The 21,154-nt window shown below is 35.7% G+C and overlaps 1 protein-coding gene across 1 annotated transcript in view; it reads right to left on the bottom strand.

The window, feature by feature from the left end:
* Nucleotides 1–434: 434 nt before the first annotated feature.
* The window catches only part of Pclo (piccolo presynaptic cytomatrix protein), a 277,792-nt gene continuing 257,072 nt past the window's right edge, over nt 435–21,154 (bottom strand). Inside the window, exons 25-27 of the mRNA XM_013026022.1 lie at nt 3,603–3,737; nt 2,836–2,981; nt 435–575 (exon numbers count right to left, since the gene is read on the bottom strand). Coding sequence (XP_012881476.1) covers nt 435–575; nt 2,836–2,981; nt 3,603–3,737 — 422 coding nt within the window. The remainder of the gene's footprint in view (nt 576–2,835; nt 2,982–3,602; nt 3,738–21,154) is intronic.

The raw sequence follows: 21,154 nt of genomic DNA, 5'->3' as shown, positions 1-21,154 counted from the left end.
ATGAAGAAGAAAGATTTTTGAACATCTGAAAACATATTCAATTCCATGGTTTGTTTATGTTTTTGTTTCCAACTAAAGGGCTGCTTTTCCACCGCCTTTTGAAACCATATTAATCTTTGAGCTCCTGTCTTTTCAGCTCAATTCTCCTCAGAGATTTTTATATTCAGAATTCCTCTCAGTTTCTCTTCATAGCTACGAGAAATCCAGGGTCTCCGAGCTCTATTTTTGTTGGTTTCTTTCCAGCACATGACCATTTTCAAATTTCCTGTGTTCCACAACAAAGAAGTTACAAAGCTTTAACACTTGTTTTCTTGCCTATTGTTTCATTTCTCATGTTTGCTCCTGAATACAAAGCTTGGTATAGCAGTATCCAACTACAGTCTTGCTTTGCATATATTTATATCCATTTTATTACCCTGAACAGACATGTTTTTTCAATGTGTTTGATTGGAGCTAGCCAAAAGTTTGTGCCAGTTGACTATTCTTTTTCTGAGATCCACTTTATCCAACCAGATACAAGCTTCACCAATCAAGGTCTTTTTCATAAACTTTCCTCCATTGGAGAATAGCAAAATCTGGAAAAAAGTCAAGGATATATACATATATACACACATTTTAAAGGACATTTTCATTTAAAGGACATTTAATCATCAAACAAATGGCATTTAAAAGAAAGTGTAAGGAGGGAAGAAGTGTCAGGCAAATACATTCTGATGCTGAAGATTTCTTCAAAAGTTTTAGATATATCAGATAATTCACACCATTTCTGTTCTTATCCTGAAAGGAAAAGACTCATCCAATGCATATGAATAGTATTAATGAATAGTATTAAATAATAAAGGCAAATCAGCTAATTCTAACTAGTTATATGCTGAGATTGATGAAAGATTTCACAAAATAACCTTGCCAGTTATATTTATGCTGTTTTATGAAATAATAAAGTACAAAATGATTTGAATGCTGAGTAAATAAATAGGACTTTAGTAGTTTGGTAGTTTATATTATAGTATATATATATATATATACAGTATATATGTTTATATATATACATACATATACAAACAATACCGTTTCTTAAGTTATATTTAGAGCTTACATGCCTCCATAGGGCCTAAGACTGAAGAGATCTCGTTTTTGATATTAAATATTTCTATTGTTATTATAAAGAAATGTACAGGGGGTTATAGTTTCATAAATCAGGGAATGATTATGACAGTGTTAGTCCTTTCTTGGTGCTCTCTCAGGTTTTCCCTTCTGTCCCCATCTACAATGTATAGTTCATTTTCAACATAGTTTCTACTGAGTACCACTGCTTCATTTGTTTTTTTGCCCTTCCATTTCTGCGCTCCACTTACCCTTTCACAGACAGATCAACCAACAAAGGGATCTCTTTTTGTTGTTAATTTTAGAGAATAATTGAAAGAAACATAGAGAACAGTAGGTTTCTGGTTGGTGAGGAATATTCAAATAACTTTGTATTGTGGCTTGATTCCTTGCTCTCTTAATAAATTATTTTGAAACAAACCTATATTTCTTTTTTACAACTAATCTCTATGGCTAATCACTCTCTGAATGACATATTCTTTCACATAGATTTTAGTAATTCTTTAACTTTTTATTCCATTCTACTCAAACCCCAGTTAATCCTCTCGGTGAATATTTGACTTTTAATATCTCATCTTTATCTCTAGTGCTTTAAGTCCTAGTTTCACGAGATTTCTTCATATATTTTTTCAGTTCATTTTACTTTATTAAAAAAATTTGAAAAGGGTGATCTTCAGAGAAGTTACAGTCATATAAGTCAGGTAAAAAGTACATTTCTGTTTGAATAGTGCACCTTTCCCTCATTTTCTCCCAGTTTTCCCTGACTTCAAAGTTGTATAGCTCATTTCCAACATAGTGTCTAATGGGTTTCACTGCTGAATTGGTTCACCCCTCCCTTTTTTTTTACATATTTTTAGAAATCTCTTCCTTTCTCTCCACATTTATTCTTCCATTTCTTATTTCTATGTCTACTGAAGATGCACAATATGAAATGCTTTGATAAAGAGCAATGAAAATTAATCCCTATACAGATTATTGCACAAGACAGACTGTTATTGATAACATAACAATAAACAAAGTAATTTGTGACAGAGGTATGATAAATTATTTTTAGTGTCATCAGTGATTGCAATGTGTTTTTTATTGAAAGACATGGAATATGGTATTAGATGGAGAAGAGTGAGAAGGGAATTTTTGAAAGGGAAGAAAAATGTGAGACAAGCATTGGAGGCTTAACCTGATTTGAAAAGATTCTGATGTGACTAGAGTATTGAGTGTGTGGAAAAGTATACAAGGAGCTGAAACTAAATCAATATAATTAAGAGCCACTTTAGAGAACACTAGGTAGGTGACTCATTGGAATGAATCATTGTAGAACTTTAATGTAACCCAACCAGTGTTTTAACAGGATAACTCTGGCTGCAGTATGATGGCATGATTTAAGATTTCAAGCACAAATGACAAGCTGGGCAGGTAAACTACCAAAATAATGTGAAGAAAAAAGATGCAGGCCCAAAGAAGATTAGTGGTAGTGACTAGGGCAGGAAAAGAAGTCTACATAAAATAAACAGAGTGGACTACAGAAGTATAAAAGGTTTCTTGGGAGAGATCTCTTATGATTAATTATTATTTTTCAAATATAATATAAACTCTAGTATAAACTCTAACATATTCCAAATATGCATATATAGTATAAATTCTAACATATTATAAATATTAAATATTCTAATAGCAAATAAATAAAAAATGAGCAGAAAACATAAAAACAGTAAATGTATAATGCAGAGTTACCTGAAGAGAATGTCCAGAAGGACTTAGGCTGAATCTAAAAGTTTCATTAAATGAAGGCTCCCGATCATGTCTGCAAACTCTTGTCTTTTTCTTAATCACCTTCTTTTGGGTAGAAATGTTCATTATGTATATTTTCACATATAAATCTGAAAATAACATTTCAAGTCATTCAGCGTCAATCAATCATACAATTTTCTTTCTTTTAAAGTATGTATTGTTATTGTAAAGGTGAAATACAGAGAAGTTACAGTTACATAAGTAAAAAAGAGTACATTTCCTCTGAATAATGCCATCCCTTCCCTTCTCTCCCACTTTTTCCTCCCTGTCCCTACCTACAAGCTGTGTAGTTCTTTTTCAACATAATGTCTAGCAAGTATCACTGCGGCATTTATTTTATTCACTCTTTGTCCCACCACTTCTGTGGCCCCCTTACCATTCCAAAGACAAATAAACAAACAAACAAGACAAATTTCTACTAAAAGAATAACTCATGTTATACAAAAGTAGTTAATTGTATTCACTTTGTTTCTATTGGCCTAAGGTGATTTAAAGAAAATATTTTTCCTGTAGATTAATAAATATAGCAGCCTATATTAAAAACTAGTGTAAAAGGATCTGAGCTATACAGAAAAAATTAAAAATCATTTTTTATATTTTATGATACATTTTATATTCAGACCAAATTTTAGTTACCATTTCTTATAGTATTCAAGATATACCTTAAATAAATTCCAAGATACATTAAACATTATCATAAAATTAATTACCTGGTAAGTGGTCAGGAGACTTAAATTTGTAAGTAATATTTCTGCACTGAAGAATTTCAACTATAAGTTGTTCACCATCTGTTTTCATTTCCTTTTTTAAGGCAATCTTTATTTCTCCCATCACTTGAGTTTTAACTGAAAGAAATTAAGAAAAAATTGGGAAATATACAGTTATTTATTAAATTCTTACTTTGGTTCATAATTCATTTATTGAATGTCTATCAAGTGCTCAGCATTTTTTGTATAGATGAATTAAATACAGCCCACAGATTTAAGCAGTACAGCTTAAATTGCACATATATATACAACAACATGTTAAATGTAGTAAAAATCTGATTAAAAAGGGAGGTATAAGATATAAGTAGATATGTTATACAGATGTATAGTTTTCATCCAAAGAAGTAATAGGATTGTGGGAAGAAAAACATACTAACAAGTGAGAGAATTATGATATAATTTATAAAAGTAAAAGAAAATCATGACAAGCATAATTTGTTTTCCACCAATACTAAAAAACTACTAATATTGAATAATATTTGCACTTCCTTTCTGTATCCTTTGTAAAATAGTAAACATTAATATAGAAAAATAAAATTATGTAAGGCAAAAGATGACGAATGAAGCAAACTGTTTTTGAGGTATTTTTTTCCTGTACATTTTCTTTAGTCTTACATTATTAAAGAAGCTGTTCAATCTAGGTTAAATGTTTGATCAATCAACCAAACCCATTCTTAAACAATTCATATATTCTTTTATAGACTCATACACCAGGAAACATTTTGTTTTCCATTCTATCCCGTGTTGAACATCGTGATAAACAAAATACAACTGTGACCAAAGCATTCAGGCTTATTGATTTCATGGTTTTGTATGTATTGGGAAGAAATGTATACTTCCATCAATAACTATATAATTAAAAAGAGAAAAGTTTCTAAACTATAAAAGCATGGTTTCAAGAGTGACTATAGGTGGTCCGGAGGAAGATGGCAAAAGAGAAGCTAGAAGCAAAACACGCTCTTGCATAGAAAGCAGTTTTCACGTTCCAGTGAACAGTCCTAGGCATACACAAAATGTGCCATCAGAGAACAGGGAGTTTGGCCAGAGAGGAAAAATCCAGGCAGCTTGGGAAAGGAGACAGATCTGAGCACCGGTCCCTGGCGGTGGCAGTGGCTGCTGCTGTGGCCACCATATCAACAGAGAGAGCCCAGGAGAAAGATGCCAGGTGTGATGTGAGAGCGGATTCTACTCACCACCAGCAAGAACTGACAAGGAGCAGAAATCATCATCCTGCTGATGGCAAACCAGGGATGGCCCAGAAACCAAGAGGCTAGAGTGAGTACACCCAAGACATCCTCATTACTTCTCATGGAGCAGCGGTGGGAAGGTAGACCCTTCTCCACCACCAGAGAAGAACTCCATCTTTGATACTGACTCAGGCCCAGCCAAGCAGCTAGCTCCAACTCAGGCCTTGGAAGAAAACAATAGGAGCCATTCACCAGGTCACAGGAACCTGACCTAACCTGCTGGGCTCAGCTCCCCCCAGAGGAAAGTCACCCCACCCAGGAAGAGAGATCTCTGCCCCCAGGGGAGTGACTTTCTTCACTGGGTAAACAGAGCCAGAGGCTGACCTTGCCCACTACAACCGAGGCACCATGCCCAGCAGCAGGAGGGGTAAAAGACAAACAATTGAAACAGTAAATACAAATCCTGAGAATGGCAAGATGAGGCTAGCCAAAGATTAACACAAGACCTTCACGAGCAAGATGAGTCTAGCCAAAAATTAATACAGGAATCTTGTGAGCATGAAGAAGCTAATCAAATAGTAATACAGGAATTGTGTGAGCGAGATGAGAACAGACAATGTCAATAGAAGCATTCATGGAAGCCATAAACAGACAGCTGAAGGAATCCAGAGAGACCACAAGGGAATGCTTAATGGAGCCCAGCAGAAGGAAAGGGAGTCCAAGGAAACCATAACCAATCAACTAAGAGATTTGAATATAAACACTGAACACCAAATTAAAGAGGTAAAGAAATCCATACAAGACCTAAAACAAAGATCCAACAAAGAATTTGAAGCCATCAAAACTGACCAATTAGAAGGAAATGAAATAAAAAACAGTAGGTTAGACCGTGCAGAAGATCGAATGCCAAAAGTGGGATTGCTGGGTCACAGGGGCTCTATGTGGAGTCTTTTGATGAACCTCCATACTGCTTTCCAAAGTGGTTGAACAAGTTTACACTCCCATCAACAATGCAGTAGGGTTCCCTTCTGGCCACATCCCCTTCAGCATCTGTTATTAGAGTTCTTCATTATAGCCATTCTAATTGGGGTGAGGTGGTATCTCAATGTTGTTTTGATCTGCATTTCTTTTATGGTTAGGGAGGTTGAACATTTCTTCATGTGTCTATTGGCAATCCTTCTTTCCTCTTCAGAGAAGTTTCTCTTTAAGTCTTTAGTACACTTATTTATTGGGCAGTTGTTTCTTTGAGGATTTGTTGTTGGGAGATTTAATTTTTTGTTGTTGTTTTTTTGTTTTTTTTTGGGGGGGTCCGGTCGTGGGGCCTGAACTCTGGGCCTGGGCGCTGTCCCAGCTCTTCAGCTCAAGGCTAGCGATCTACCACTTGAGCCACAGCGCCACTTCCGGCTTTTTTTCTTTTTACTTATGTGGTGCTGGGGAATCGAACTCAGGGCCTCATGCATGCAAGGCAAACACTGTACTACTGAGCCACCTTCCCAGCCCCAGGAGATTTAATTTTTTGAGTTCCAGGTATATTTTAGATATGAGACCCTTGTCTGTTGTACAGCTAGTGTAGATCTTTACCCACTCCTTGGGCTTTCTATTGATCTTGCTAGACATGTCCATTGCCATGCAGAAACGCTGCAACTTCATGCAATCCCATGAGTTTTATTTTATCTTTCTCTATTTTGATCCCCTTTATGTTTGCATTTTATTGCACCCCTTTATAATGAACGCTTTGGAAAAACTAGGAATCCATGCAACATCCCTCCATACAATAGAGACTGTATATGACAAATCTACAGCCAGCATTATACTTAATGGCAAAAAAAACTAAAGCCATTTCATTTAAACTCAGGAATGAGACAAGGGTGTCCACTCTCTCCACTTCTCTTCAATTTAGCATTAGATTGCCTAGATACAGCAATAAGACAAGATGCAAATGTAAAAGGGATCCAAATAGGGATAGCTGAATAAAACTCTCCCTCTTTGCAGATGACATGATCTTGTATTTAAAGAATCCCATGGACTCCACTCCCAAATTACTCGAGCTGATTCGAAACTTTGGCAAAGTAGCAGGGTATAAAATTAACCCTCAAAAATCAATGGCTTTTCTTTATGCCAACAATGAGAAGAGCACCGCTGAAATCATAAAAGCAACTCCTTTTGTAATAACCCCACAAAAAATAAAATACCTAGGAATTAACTTAGCTAAAGAAGTGATGGACCTCTATGATGAAAACTTTAAAATCCTGAAAAAGTAAACCAAAGCAGAACATAGGAAGTAGAAAAACCTCCCATGTGCCTGGATCTGAAGGATCAACATTGTGAAAATGGCAATACTTCCCAAGGCTATCTATCAATATTCCGACCTCATTCTTCAGGGAAATAGAAGCAACCCAAAAATTCATATGGAACAATAAAAGACCCCAAATAGCCAAAACAATCCTAAACAGAAAGAATAGTGCTGGAGGAATATCAATACCAAAATTCAAACTCTACTAAAAAGCCATAGTAATCAAAACATCTTGGTACTGGCACAAGAACAGACCTCAGGACCAATGGAATAGAATTGAAAACCCAAAAATGAACCTACAGAACTATAGCCACCTAATCTTCGATAAGGGAGCTAAAAAAATAGAATGGAAGAAAGACAGCCTCTTCAGTAAATGGTGCTGGCAAAACTGGTTAACCACTTCCAGAAAACTAAAGCTAGATCCTTATATATTACCCTGCACCAGAATCAACTCTAAATGGATCAAAGACCTCAAAGTCAAGCAGACACTCTGAAAACATTACAGGATGGAATAGGAGAAACTCTAGGTCTCCTTGGCACAAGCCAAAATTTTCTTAATAGAGACCCAGAAACACAACAAATCAAGGAAAGGTTGGACAAATGGGATTGCATGAAGTTGCAGAGCTTCTGCATGGCAAAGTACATGTCCAGCAAGATCCATAGAAAGCCCATGGAGTGGGAGAAGATCTTCACTAGCCATACAACGGACAAGGGTCTCATATCTAAAATATACCTGGAACTCAGAAAAAATTAAATCTCCCAACAACAAATCTTCAAAGAAACAACTGCCCAATAAACAAGTGGGCTAAAGATTTAAAGAAAAACTTCTCTGAAGAGGAAAGAAAGATGGCCAATAGACATATGAAGAAATGCTCAACCTCTCTAGTCATAAAAGAAATGCAAATCAAAACAACATTGAGATACCACCTCAGCCCAGTAAGAACAGCTATAATCAAGAACTCTTACAACAGTTTCTGGAGGGGAGGGGGATGTGGTCAGAAGGGAACCCTACTGCTTGTTGGTGGGAGTGTAAACTTGTTCAACCACTTTGGAAAGCAGTATGGAGGTTCCTCAAAAGACTCCACATAGAGCTCCCTTATGACCCAGCAATGCCACTTTTGGGCATTTACCCAAATGATCGCAAACAAGACCATACTAAAACTGCTAGCACAACTATGTTTATTGCAGCATTATTTACCATAGCTAAGATATGGATCCAACCCATATATACAGAGATCTATCTATCTATCTATCTATCTATCTATCTATCTATCTATCTATCTATCTATCTATCTATCTATCTATCTATGAATTCTATGCCTCCATCAGAAAAATGGTATGGCCCAATTTCTTAAGAAATGGAAAGACTTGGGAAAAATATATATTAAAGAAACATAGGTCCTATGGTTTACCTTATTTACAACTAGTATATGTCTGGGACAAGCAGAAAAGGTCAAAAGCTATGTACATATGAGCAGATAAGATGATGTTAAGTGACATGAATTCCAAGATAGGGACACAAGTAGTTTTTTCTTTCTTGCTATTGTTTCTAACATATTTATAATGTACTATGTGTTTTTTTGATTCTTTGTATATTCATCCCCTACGATATAACCCCTGTTTTCACTGTATTTGGTATTGGTGCCCTCCATCTTGTATATACACTTCTCTACTTTGGGGAGGGGAAGGGATAAAACAAAATACTTAAATAGTGATACAGGTTGATCCATTGTAACAATGAGATGTACAAGACACTATGTTGAAAAATGTACTTCACACTTTAGGGGTGTTGGAGGAGTGTAGTTGTGGAGTGGGAAGGAAGGGATGGTAGGGGAAAAACAAAGGAGGAGGTAACAATGCTTGATAGGAAATGTACTCATTAGCTTGCACATATAACTGTAACGCCTCTGTACAGTATTTTTACAATGAAAACATATTTTTTTAAAAGAACAACTATAATGAAGGAGTATGGATAAACCATGTTTCAGCTGAAACCAGAAGAGTAGTTAACTATGAGAGATGGATGGTAAAAGCATTCTTCTAGCGAAAAAGGAACAATCATCAATGGGAATTGCAGCATATACATGGGAAGTACACCCATGTGCTTGTAAGGCATTATTAATGGAGGCTATGTTAACAGTTTAGTTTTGTGTAATGAGAATGAAAGAATCTCTTGAAGTTCTATAAACATGACTGTCTAAAATTTGTTCTCAAATACTTTGTTCTCAAGATATCTTCATACTTAAAAATATGAAGAACTTCAGCAAACTTGCTTATGTGGATTGTTGCTAACAATATTACAAATTTAAAAACTTTTCATTTTAAAAGAAAATATGAACTCAGATCATCTTAAAGATTAATTCTTGGCTTAATAGAGGACAGATGGATTCTCATCCTGGTTTCTACATTATATCTACTGTTACATGTCATTTTAGAAGTATACTTTCAATACTACACTGAAAAGGGAAGAGTATTTTACTATTCTTTTCAGAAAATTGTGGATAATCTTTGATGTTAATTTTTTTTAAATTTTATTTTTTTTTGTGAACATACTGTACAGAGGGGTTACAATTACATGGGCAGGATAATGCGTACAGCCTCCTCCTTTGTTTACCCTTCACATCCCTTCCCAGCCTTCCCTCCCACCCCCCCACACCAATGTTATAAAGCTCATTTTCGACATGACAACTTGTACTTCTCATTGTTGCAACAGGTCCACCTGTATCCTTAAACGACTTGTTTTTCCCCATCTCCTCCACAAGTTATATTGACATCAAATATAGTGAAAGCAGGGGTTATACTGTGGGGGGAGGGACATACAAAGCAACAAAGAGATAATCTTATAAATGCATTAGAAACACATGCATGAAAGAAAAAAACATTAAAATACATATCTAAGGGTTCATTTTCCTAACATCACATTATCTGACCTTTTCCGCTTGACTCATACATATACTAGATATTGCAAATAAGGGAAACCATGGGACCTATGTTTCTTTGGGCCTGGCTTACTTCACTTAATATAATTTTTTCCAAGTTTTTCCATTTTCTAACAAATGGGGCAATGTCATTCTTTCTGATGGAGGCATAGAATTCCATTGCTATCACATTCTTTTTATACCTTGACAGGAAACTACACATACCATCTAATATATTTATTTGAACTGATGATCTAGAATCCAATTCTGATTATTCCCCTCCACACATACCTATATTCGAGAAAAGTTCTCTTTATTTAGCCAAGTATGGCCTCAAAATCAGTCCTCCCATCTCAGTCTTTCGAATGCTGGAATTACAAGTGTGAGCCAGCTCACTCCACACACATGTCATTTTTATATAAGAATTCCACTCTAGTTCATTTATTCTCTTCCCCAAAAACTTAAAAACAGTAGTAGTAAACTCAGGGAAGGAATCCAAAGGTCTAACTCCTCTGAACAACTAAAACAGAGCAAAACAAAAACAAAACAAAAAACAGGACTTTAGGAACACAAAAGCACATAACAGTAAGACAAAGCCTTATAAAGACAAAGATTTGTAAGACAAAGCAGTTATAGCTATAAGACATGGAAGTTTGCCTGGAAAAGAGAATGAGTTAACCAAAGCCTGAGAGTGTCACCAAATCCCATATCACTAGCATATAAATGTAAAAGAAGCACAGCTAATGCTAGGGAAAGTCAAGCTAAAGCAGACTGTTAACCATGACCCGTCATATGATGATGAAGTTCTGAGAATCTCACAGACTGAGAAGCAACAACAACAGCATCAACCAAAATCCAGCCAGGGCTCTCATTACTGGTACTCCAAGGTGGCTTAGAAGAAGTATACAAAGTTTACTTTCTCGATAAAGACATACTGTGCTTGTAGGAATAAACACTGGCAAAATGATTATTGAATGGTTCTCAAAAGTGACAGCAAAATCTTGTCTAGTAGGTTAGTATATCTATAAAACAGCTGTATCTCTTTTCTCCAAAGCTGTAGTGAAGTAGCTAGAACCATCCTCTCATCTCTGAAATGTTGCTGGTATGAAGGGGGGAAAGAGATTACTGAAGAAGTAGCTAGCTTATATTAATTGAATAAATGGTGGGTTTCACTGTAAATATATATATATAAATATTATACATGTGTAATGTATATATGTCAAAGTATATAATATATGTATATGACAAACACCCATATGACTGTATATGATACATACTATATTTATATAAGTGTATATAAGTATATCATGTAATTTAATGTGATCATATTCACTTCCTTCTATTACTATCTGTTACCACCCACCACTCATCTCCCATCTTCTTCCTGGGAAAAAAGGATTCCTTCTGAGGGAGAAAATCAAGGAAAGTAATATTGGCTCCACTTCTATTTGGAGACAACAGAAACTGTGGATTAGAGTTGATCACACTAATGAAGTGTGATGGAAGTTTTCTGGGAAAAATTCATTTTATAAGTCATATACTTCTTTCATATGCGTAAAACTGTACCATACCAGCTTGAAGAAATTTGCTGTTTCCCACCTTCTCACTTAGGAAGAAAGCTGAGTTAAAAACTTGCTAATTTAAAGTTCTCGAGTCATCACCTTGCCTGTTTCTTTCTTGGAGCTTTAACTTCACAGGCTTCACAGTGTGATGCCTGTGAAATTCCTGCTTTCACCATATTCAACGCTATTTCTACTTGCCCTGTATTATTTCTACTAAAGGAAGAACAGGATATCATACTGAGGTCTCAAAGTAGCTGATTGCAGGTCAACATATTAGTCATACCTATACTGTAGCAGGGTCTCTCAGTGATTTTGTCCTTTGAGGTAAATACATGAATAGACTCAGAAATCTGTGTCTTTTTTCTACACAAGATGGGAAGTGGCAAGAGAGCTGGTGAGACTTTGAACCAGAAAAGGCATCATCACGTAGTGTGATCACGTTTTAGAAAAAAGAGCAAATGCCAGAAGAAAAAACTGAATCAACATACAGAATTTCTGTGTCCATTTCAGAAAAGAATAATGATTAATTTTACACTAGGAAAGATAATCATCCTGCAAAACTAGGAAAGAAGAAGAGCAAGGGATGGAGACTGTTTTGTGTCTGTATTTTAGTCTTAGACTAAACCTTAAAAGGCATAGCCAGCAACTCTTTTGGCCAGCAACTTCTTAAATTCTGTAACAAATGGAATATGTAATCCACTAGTTGTTTATAGGTATATAATAGGACATTATATAGCTTAGTTAGGTTAAATAACAAAAGAAAAGATGGGTGCTCAGACCAGTTATCCTATCATTTCAGGGTTAATATCTGAGGATCTCAGTTCAAAGTGAACTCAGGCAGAAAAGTCCATGAGACTCTTTTTTTCAACTAACCACAGAAAGCTTTTAAGTAAAACTGTGGTTCAGTTGGTGGAGTTCCAGCCTTGAGCAACAAAACTGATGGACAACATCCAAGTCCTGAGTTAAAGCCCGAGTACTGTTCCACTAAAAGAAACACCACAAGAAAAACAGCAATAAAGATTTCTTAAAAAAATTCTCATAGGTGTATGAGATTCTGTACAACATTGCTTAAGGATGCAAAGTGATCTAGAAAAAGTAAATATTGATTGAGAAAATATTTTTCTTGCATTATGGTAATTTAGTCATTGAGTAAATTGTTTTATATCAAAATTATTAAATTCTACTGCAAATTCAATAACTTTTTCTAACATAAGTTCATTCTAGGTAAAAGTCTCGTTAGAGGTTAATGTTTAATTGAATTAACTGGGAGTTAAGTAAAATATGGAAAAGGAGGAAAGAACAGTATTTTTAAAAAGGGCAATTTATATAAGGAAAGAAGAATAAACTCAATAAAATTCTAATCAACACTTAGACTTTTTTGCATTAGCAAATTCCTGTTAATAAAAACAAATTAGCAAGAAGGTAGGTCATTAGAGCTAGAGACCCAAGTGTGACTTGATGCTATAGAAGCAAATTTAGCCCTGAAAGTCTCTCACCTCATAATTAGTTTCCTAGCTCCCATCACTCATTTCAAAGCTAGAAATTAAAATAAACTTTAAAAGACACACAGTAAAACATTCTGGGTTCTAAGTTACCAGATCCCTCCAATTTGTTTTTCCTTGCATGCAATGTGAAAGTGTGTAAATAGATTATTGTGACAACAGCTTCAGCTTTATAGGATTGTAAAATTTTGGGAAATTTTCTTATATTGCTTAGTTCTGGTCCTTCATTTTTAAACATTTTCTACTGTAAATAATTTTCTTTCTGTTATTATGGATTTTTTTATTAATCTTATTTTACTTGGCAATATCCAAAGTCTTGATGTATATTCAATTTTGCTTGTATTTTTCTTCATTTTATTATTTCTACTCTAGAAACTTCACGTATATATGCTGACTTTTGCTTTACAAATGTCAAGATTTCTTTTCCTTATTACTTTTTTTTAGAGTATTTTTTATTATCTTTAAGTAGTTGTTCAAAGGATTTACCATTCACTGAAGCAGTTTTTGAATCCAATGCATCTTGATCAATGTCACCCCTTTCAACATTTTCACCCATCTCTCCCAACCCAACCTTCCCTTTGCTTATCTTAATTTTAAGTTATGGATTGAATTTTTTGTGCCATTTCATGAGGCAGTTTGTGTGTGCAATACATCTTAGTCTGTGTCACCACTTTAACATTGTTACTTTTATGCATTTATTTTTCTTTTTTATTATCTTTAAGTAGTTGTACAGAGGAGTTACCATTTAACAAAACACTTAAGAATACAACGCATCTTGGTCAATGACACCCCTTTAACATTCTCATCCATCCCTTCCCTACACATCTCATCCCTCATTCTTCTTAATTTTGTAGGATATACATTGAATTTTTGACTTCATTCTCCCCCTCTTCTCTCTCCTTTCTGCCTTTCTAATGCCATTATGTGAAGAAACTCTTGTTTCTACCAGTATGATGTTCAACCTGAACCTGATCACATGGTTCCAGATGCCATGAATGGAAACCTCTGAAATCTTGAGCCAACATAAATCTTGCTCTTTTTGTTTTGCCATTCCAGAGAGATCTAATAGTAACTGAAGAAATAATATTAGGCTATTAAAGATGACAAGTAGCAGCTGAATAATTATCTTTTGTCCTCATCCATGTGGAACAGAGTATATATTATTGACCTGATTTTGTATATTTTATGTTCACTAAATAGAAAAAAGTCATATTAAATTGGATGTTCCTATTAAGATGGCCCAAAATGATAGGCAAATTCGGTGCCAAGTTTGTGTGTGTGTGTGTGTGTGTGTGTGTATGTTCTTGTGTTTGATGTGTTGTGAAGGAGTTTTGGAAGAAAGTCAACATTTGTGTGTGAAATCATTACAGCAAACTTAGAAAATGGTTATCATTTACATCTAGATGTGAAAAAAAAGGTGACTTTTCAGGTCTCAAAAGCCTAGTCATTTCTACCCCTACTGCTCTGAGGCCAAGGATGAGGGTATTTTGAAACTGGTAGGCCTTTAGTGAAGCAATGATAGTATGTCAGCCTATTAAGTTTGTTTACATGTATGTGTATGTCAGCTGTGTTATATAAAGCTGTAGAATTGAATCTTGGTAAATTTTCTTGGTTTAGGAGAGTAGGGGTGGAAGAAGGAGGTATTTTACTATCTTTTCATTATATATTTTTCTGGGAGAGGAGTTCTATAAGGTTTTATTAAGGGCTTTACTTCAAATAACCCAGATTCAAGGGACTATATCTCACACAGTAAGTAAGGCAGGCTTTGTGATCTGATAAGATTTAAGATCAAGAGTTGTGTGGAAACAAGACAAACCTGCACATTCCCTTTGCATTCCGTTATATTAAAAAAAGGCCCCTTCCTTCTGAGATAGAGAAAGAACATAATTTTAGAAGCAAAATAGGTTTTTCTGATTGACCTCTTTCCTTCTACATTTTGAGCTTTTTTGGTCTTCTTAGAATTACTTTTTTGGCATCCATTTTGTCATGACTAAAAATAACCAGATTTCTTTGTAGAAATATTTGTCATAAGAAAATGAAAACAGAAACTGCAAAAACAGAGATGCTGAAAAACAAATCGTTTAAACACGGATACAGGTGGACCCATTGCAACAATGAGATGTACAATGAGATGTTGAAAAACGAACATTACCACTTTGTGAGGGGGAGGTGTGGGGGTGGGGAGATGGGAAGGGATGGGAAGGGGAAACAAAGGAGGAGGCAACAGTGCTTGATAAGAAATGTACTCATTATCTTGCACATGTCATTGTAACCCCTCTGTATGGTATTTTCACAATAAAAAATTAAAAAACAAAACAAACAAAAAAAGAAAATGTCAATGGATATGAGTTGTGAAATTAACAAACAAACAAACAAAAAACTCAAGCAAACAAAGCCCAAGAGAGTCAGGGAGGAGAGCTGATATAATAGACCATCCCAATAATATTCTTCCTAATAGAATCCTTCTTTAGTAAAGAAGAATGACTAGGACCACAATGCCAGTTCCCTGAGGTTGGTAGACTTTGACTTTAACTGAATCCCTCACACAGTGGTACTGACCATTTTACCCACCCAGAAGGTATGTGTGTGTGTGAGGAGGAGGGTCTACTCATATTCTTTTAAGCCAAAGAAACAGCATTATTAGTCAATGAATTTAGAGAGTCAAGCCAGATATAATTTTTAAAATATCTGATTTTTAAATAACTCATTCTGTTCTTTATTATTCCATCCTTTTAATCTATAACAAAGTTATTTTGAGGAATAATATAACAGATGATATCATGTAAATATAAAACTACCTACTTCATTAAGAAAAAATATGAACTAGAAAATGAGTGAAGTTAGCTATATGAGAGTTTAAATAGCAAATTCAACTACCAAAATCTCAATTTTAGGCTGATAATCTGAAAATGGATCATATTTAGAGCTTCAAAACACCCATCTACTCATTTTACTCAGAATGTTTCAGTGGTAACTATAAAATGATTTATACCATCCTGTAAATTGGTTGACAAATGTCACAGAATTCTCTAACACAAACTAAATTGAACACATTGACCTAAATGTGGATTCAGCCAATTCATCCCTAATTAAGAAGACATGAATTCCAACCACCAGAACATCAAAGTTAATAAACACTTGAAGAGAAAATTGTAACTTGAGAATAAATTGTTGAGAAATGGTCCCTGTTTTTTAGCTTCTTGCAGTAACAGAAATCATTTCAAGCTACCTTTTCTGCTGACAAAAACAGAAGCCAAATTGAGGATGCTGTGGCCTACAGCACAGAGCTACGGATATGCAATGGACCCAAACTCTTCCACACTAAAGCTCTGTTTATTGATTGACTGTTCAACCAGTGAGGCCATTCATTTATTTCGCAAAACTGTGATCAAGGAGGCAAAATAATAACTGAGGTCATTTTCTTACTTTAAGGGCTAAATCATTTTGATCAATTCAATACCTTCTGACTAAAGTCATATTTCAATGTTCCCAGAGAATTTTGCCCCTTTCATTTATCAACATTCAAGTATTTCCAAATATGAAATTGTAACTTTTGATTAAATCTACTTTCAATACCTTAAGGGTATGTTTTGAACTTCTCTTATTGGTTAATACCATAGATGTAGAAACCAGACAACATTGCATAACTTTCCTTACTATCTTCAAGGTATACTCAGGAAGTATTTATAACATTAACAAAACTGATGACCCCTCATTTGAACAGTTCCTCATTCAAAATTTTCTTTTCATGTACACACAAACACACACATACACACACACTACCACCACCATCAGCACCACCAGCACCCGTGTACATTAGAAATGCATTCAAGTTTTCCATAAATGGGAAAACAGATCAATGTCACCATGTATAATGATAAAGCTCAGTGTGTAACATATAAGCATTCTACCTAAGTGAACTGCTCTACCTCTTTCAATTAATATCTAAAATGTATTCTCAAGTATAGGTCAGATGGCATTTTAAAGACCAGCCAATTTCTTCCTTTAAAATGGTGTGAAGTATAAGTGTGCATTGCATCATCTTTCCACAGTTGCCTTTGCTTTCATTTTCAAATTTCTCTCTGTCAGCATTTTTTCTGAGTCTTTCCTTTATAAAGCATACTTGCATGTATTGCATTTAATGATTGACCATTTATTTTGTGGTTATTATTGAACTGTCTCATGTTTATGGTACTAATAAATAAATATGACTAATAAATAAAGACAACTATTATCTTCTTTCATAGAAATACTCATCATTATAAGTATTGAAACCTTTAAATATCGCACGAACTTTTAATAAATCTCACATTGATCTTCCTTTATTTTGTACAGATCATTACAGTCCCATAACTGACCTGACTATGCGCATTCTTAATTGCTCTGTTCTCTTACATATATTGCTCTAGATTCATAGAATGACATTCCTCCTCCATATCCCCAGTTCTCTCTTCTATCCATTTCCTCAGAATATTCTCTTGCCTTGAAATTTGTTTCGCCCATCACCCACCATATGTCTAAACTTTGTTCATCACTACCTGTTACTTTTTTCATAACACTCCATTACTTCTAGAGATACAGCAATGTTTTTCAATTACCAAATTTGAAAGTTCCTAATTTGCATTCTTAGTTATGAGGTTTCATTATAATTGCTCTCTGAGGCCTTATGGTTATTGAAATATTTCTTCATGGTAGTTATTAAAAACATTTAACAACAGATAAGGCATGATTGTCAAGCAATCTAAATGTCATAGATGTACATGCCTAGTTGAGCAATATTTTTATTGACTGTGTGATAAAATGATTTGACCTAGACGATGTGCTCCTTCAGAGTAGTATGTGTATTGACTCGATCTTTGCAACAGCCGAAGTTTAGCATGGAATCTTGTTCTTAATATGCATGTGTATTGTTAGCACTAATTAATATTGGAAACAGCAAGACATGTATTTATGTTTCTAAGAAAACGACAATGTAATTTTTTTAATTTTTATTTATTTTTTATTGTGAAAATACTGTACAGAGGGGTTACAATTAGATGGGCAAGATAATGTACATTTCTTATCAAGCATTGTAGCTTCCTCCTTTGTGTATGGCCATACCACCCTGAACACACCCGATCTCATCTGATCTTGCAAGCTAAGCAGGGTCGGATCTGGTTAGTACTTGGATGGGAGACAATGTAATTATTAAAACAAAGTAAAAGCTACTACTACTGCTACTACTGTTATTATGCCTGTCCTGGAGTTTGAACTTGGGGTCTGGGCACTGTCCTTGAGCTCAAGGACTAGCACTTTATCTTTTGAGCCACAATCCTATTTCTAATTTTTTGGTGATTAATTGGAGTAAGAGTCTCATGGACTTTCCTGCCCAGGGCTGGCCTTGGACAGTGATATTCAGATCTCAGCCTCTTGAGTAACTAGGATTATAGGCGTGAGCCACTGGTGCCTGGCTTATTATTATGTTTTCGTTAAGCATATTCTGTAGTCATTTTAATTTTTCTCTTTGAAGGCAATTCTTTAAATAGCACAGTTGAATAGAGAAAAAGGCATTTAAATTAATACACAGAGAGTTCCGGAAAGATGGAGGAGGAGAAGCTGGAGGCTAAACAAGCTCTCGCATAGAAAGCAGTTTTAGTGTTCCAGTGAACAGTCCTAAGCCAGAGAATCACACCAGGTGTGCCATCACAGTACAGAGAGGCCAGAGAGGGAAAATCCAGGCAAGGAAACAGATCTGAGCACTTGCCAGCAGCCACTGCTGCGGGGGCAGTGGTGGTGGCGGTGGCCGAAGCCGCCATACCTGCAACACAGAGAGTCCGGGACGAAGGAGCCAGACACAGGGGGCGAGCAGATTCTACTCAACACCAGCAAGAACCAACGAGGAGTAGACTCTTCATCCTGCATTTCGCAGACCAGAGAAGACCCAGGAACCAAGACTCAACATGAGTAGAAGCCAGACATCCCCATTCCTTCTCAGGGAGCAGAGGAGGGAAGGCCACCCCTTCCCGCCCAACTATCAGAGATCTCCATCTTTGAAGGCCCATCTGAGCTGCTAGCTCCAGCTCAGGCCTTGGAAGAAAATTAGAGTCATTTAGCAGGTCACAAGAACTTACCCTGACCTGCCAGACTCAGATCCACCCAGGGAAAAGTCACCCAGCTCTGGCTGCCAGCCCCAGGAATGGCTCTCTTCACTGGGTAAACAGAGCCAGAAGCTGCCCCTGCCTTTAGCAGCTTGGACAATCAATTGAAATTCAGTAAATATAAGCCCTGAGAATGGCTCCAGGCTGGGCTCTGTGAGTCTCTTGCAATCTAGCCCCTAGGGGAAAAGCTAGTATTTGCTGAAAGGCCTCAACTCTACCCAGAACCTAGCCTCATCACAGCATCTCCAAACTTGAGGAAACAGCCATTTCCCTCTTTTGTGATACTGAAAGCAGATCTCCATCCTATTGAACTAGCCTGGGAGGAGGATAACAAAATCCTGGGTAAAGCAGAGCATTTTTCTGCCTGCTCAAACAAACTGACTTAAGAAACCAACCAAGCCACAGGAAAATCAAACACCACAAGCAGACCAGAGACTCCAACAAGAGGCTGGTGAAGGACACAAGGGAGATACTGGATCCTCCCACCCCTCCCCCCAAAAAATCAAAGAACGTTTTTTTCTTTCTTTTTTTTCTTCTCCTTTTTTTGTACCTTTTATAAATTTTTTTTTCTAAAACTTTTTTTACTTTTTACCTTTTTAAAAAAATTTTGTTTTCTAGTAACTTTTTTTCTTCCTCTTATAAGTTTTATTTTAGGGATATATGTGTATGTGTGTTTTTCTTTCTTTAAAATTTTTTTTTGTTTGTTATTTATTTGTTTAGCTCTACTGAACTTCTGATTTTTTTCTTTCTTTCTCCACCAAATGAGACCTACAAAAGATTCTTAAAGATGTCCTACACATAGAAAACCAACAAGACCACAATAAAAGCCAAGAAACCACACCCAAACTGAGAACCCAAGAACCATAGGAAGAACCCAGTTTTTGCAGCCCCCAAGAAGGTGGATTAAATGGCAGGAACTCCCAAATACCTCTCAGTCCTATCTCTCAAAAAAATTAACAAAATTGACAGGCCCTTAGCAAATCTTATCAGAAAAAGAAGAGAACACACCCAAATAAATAAACTCAGAGATGAGAATGTAAACATCACCACAAAAACAACCAAGAATCCGAACATTATAAGGGAATACTTCTCAAAACTTTATGCTAATAAGTTTGAGAACTTGGCAGAAATGGACCTTTTTCTAGCAAATATTGACATGCCAAAATTAAACCAAGATGAGTTAAACCATCTTAATAGGTCCATATCAAGCACTGAAATAGAAACAGCAATAAGAGACCTCCCATTTAAGAAAAGTCCAGGACCAGATGATTTTACAGTGGAATTCTACAAGGCCTTCAAAGCAGAGCTCACACAAATACTCCTCCAACTCTTCAATGAAATTGAAAGACAAAGCTCACTACCGAACACATTCTATGAGACCATCATAACCCTCATCCCCAAACCGGGCAGGGACTCATCAAAGAAAGAGAACTATAGAACCATTTCTTTGAAGAACATTGATGCAAAACTTCTCAACAAAATTTTGGCCAATCGACTTCAACAATTCATCCAAAAAATCATACAACATGATCAAACAGGATTCATTTCAGGGATGCAAAGCTGGTTCAATATACGCAAATCAATTAATGTAATTCATCACATCAACAGGAACAAGAATAAGAACCACATGGTTATCTCAATAGATGCAGAAAAAGCATTCGACAAGATCCAACACCCCTTTATGAAGAAGGTTTTGGAAAAATTAGGAATCCATGGATCATTCCTCAATACAATAAAGGTTGTATATGACAAACCTACAGCCAGCATTATACTCAATGGTGAAAAACTTAAGCCATTTCCTCTTAACTCAGGAATAAGACAAGGATGCCCACTCTTTCCACTTCTCTTCAATCTAGTATTAGAATGCCTAGCTACAGCAATAAGACAAGATGCAGA

Source organism: Dipodomys ordii, unplaced genomic scaffold (genome assembly GCF_000151885.1).
Source record: "Dipodomys ordii isolate 6190 unplaced genomic scaffold, Dord_2.0 Scaffold90, whole genome shotgun sequence".
Lineage (NCBI taxonomy): Eukaryota > Metazoa > Chordata > Mammalia > Rodentia > Heteromyidae > Dipodomys > Dipodomys ordii.
This window is presented reverse-complemented; position numbering and strand designations above follow the sequence as displayed.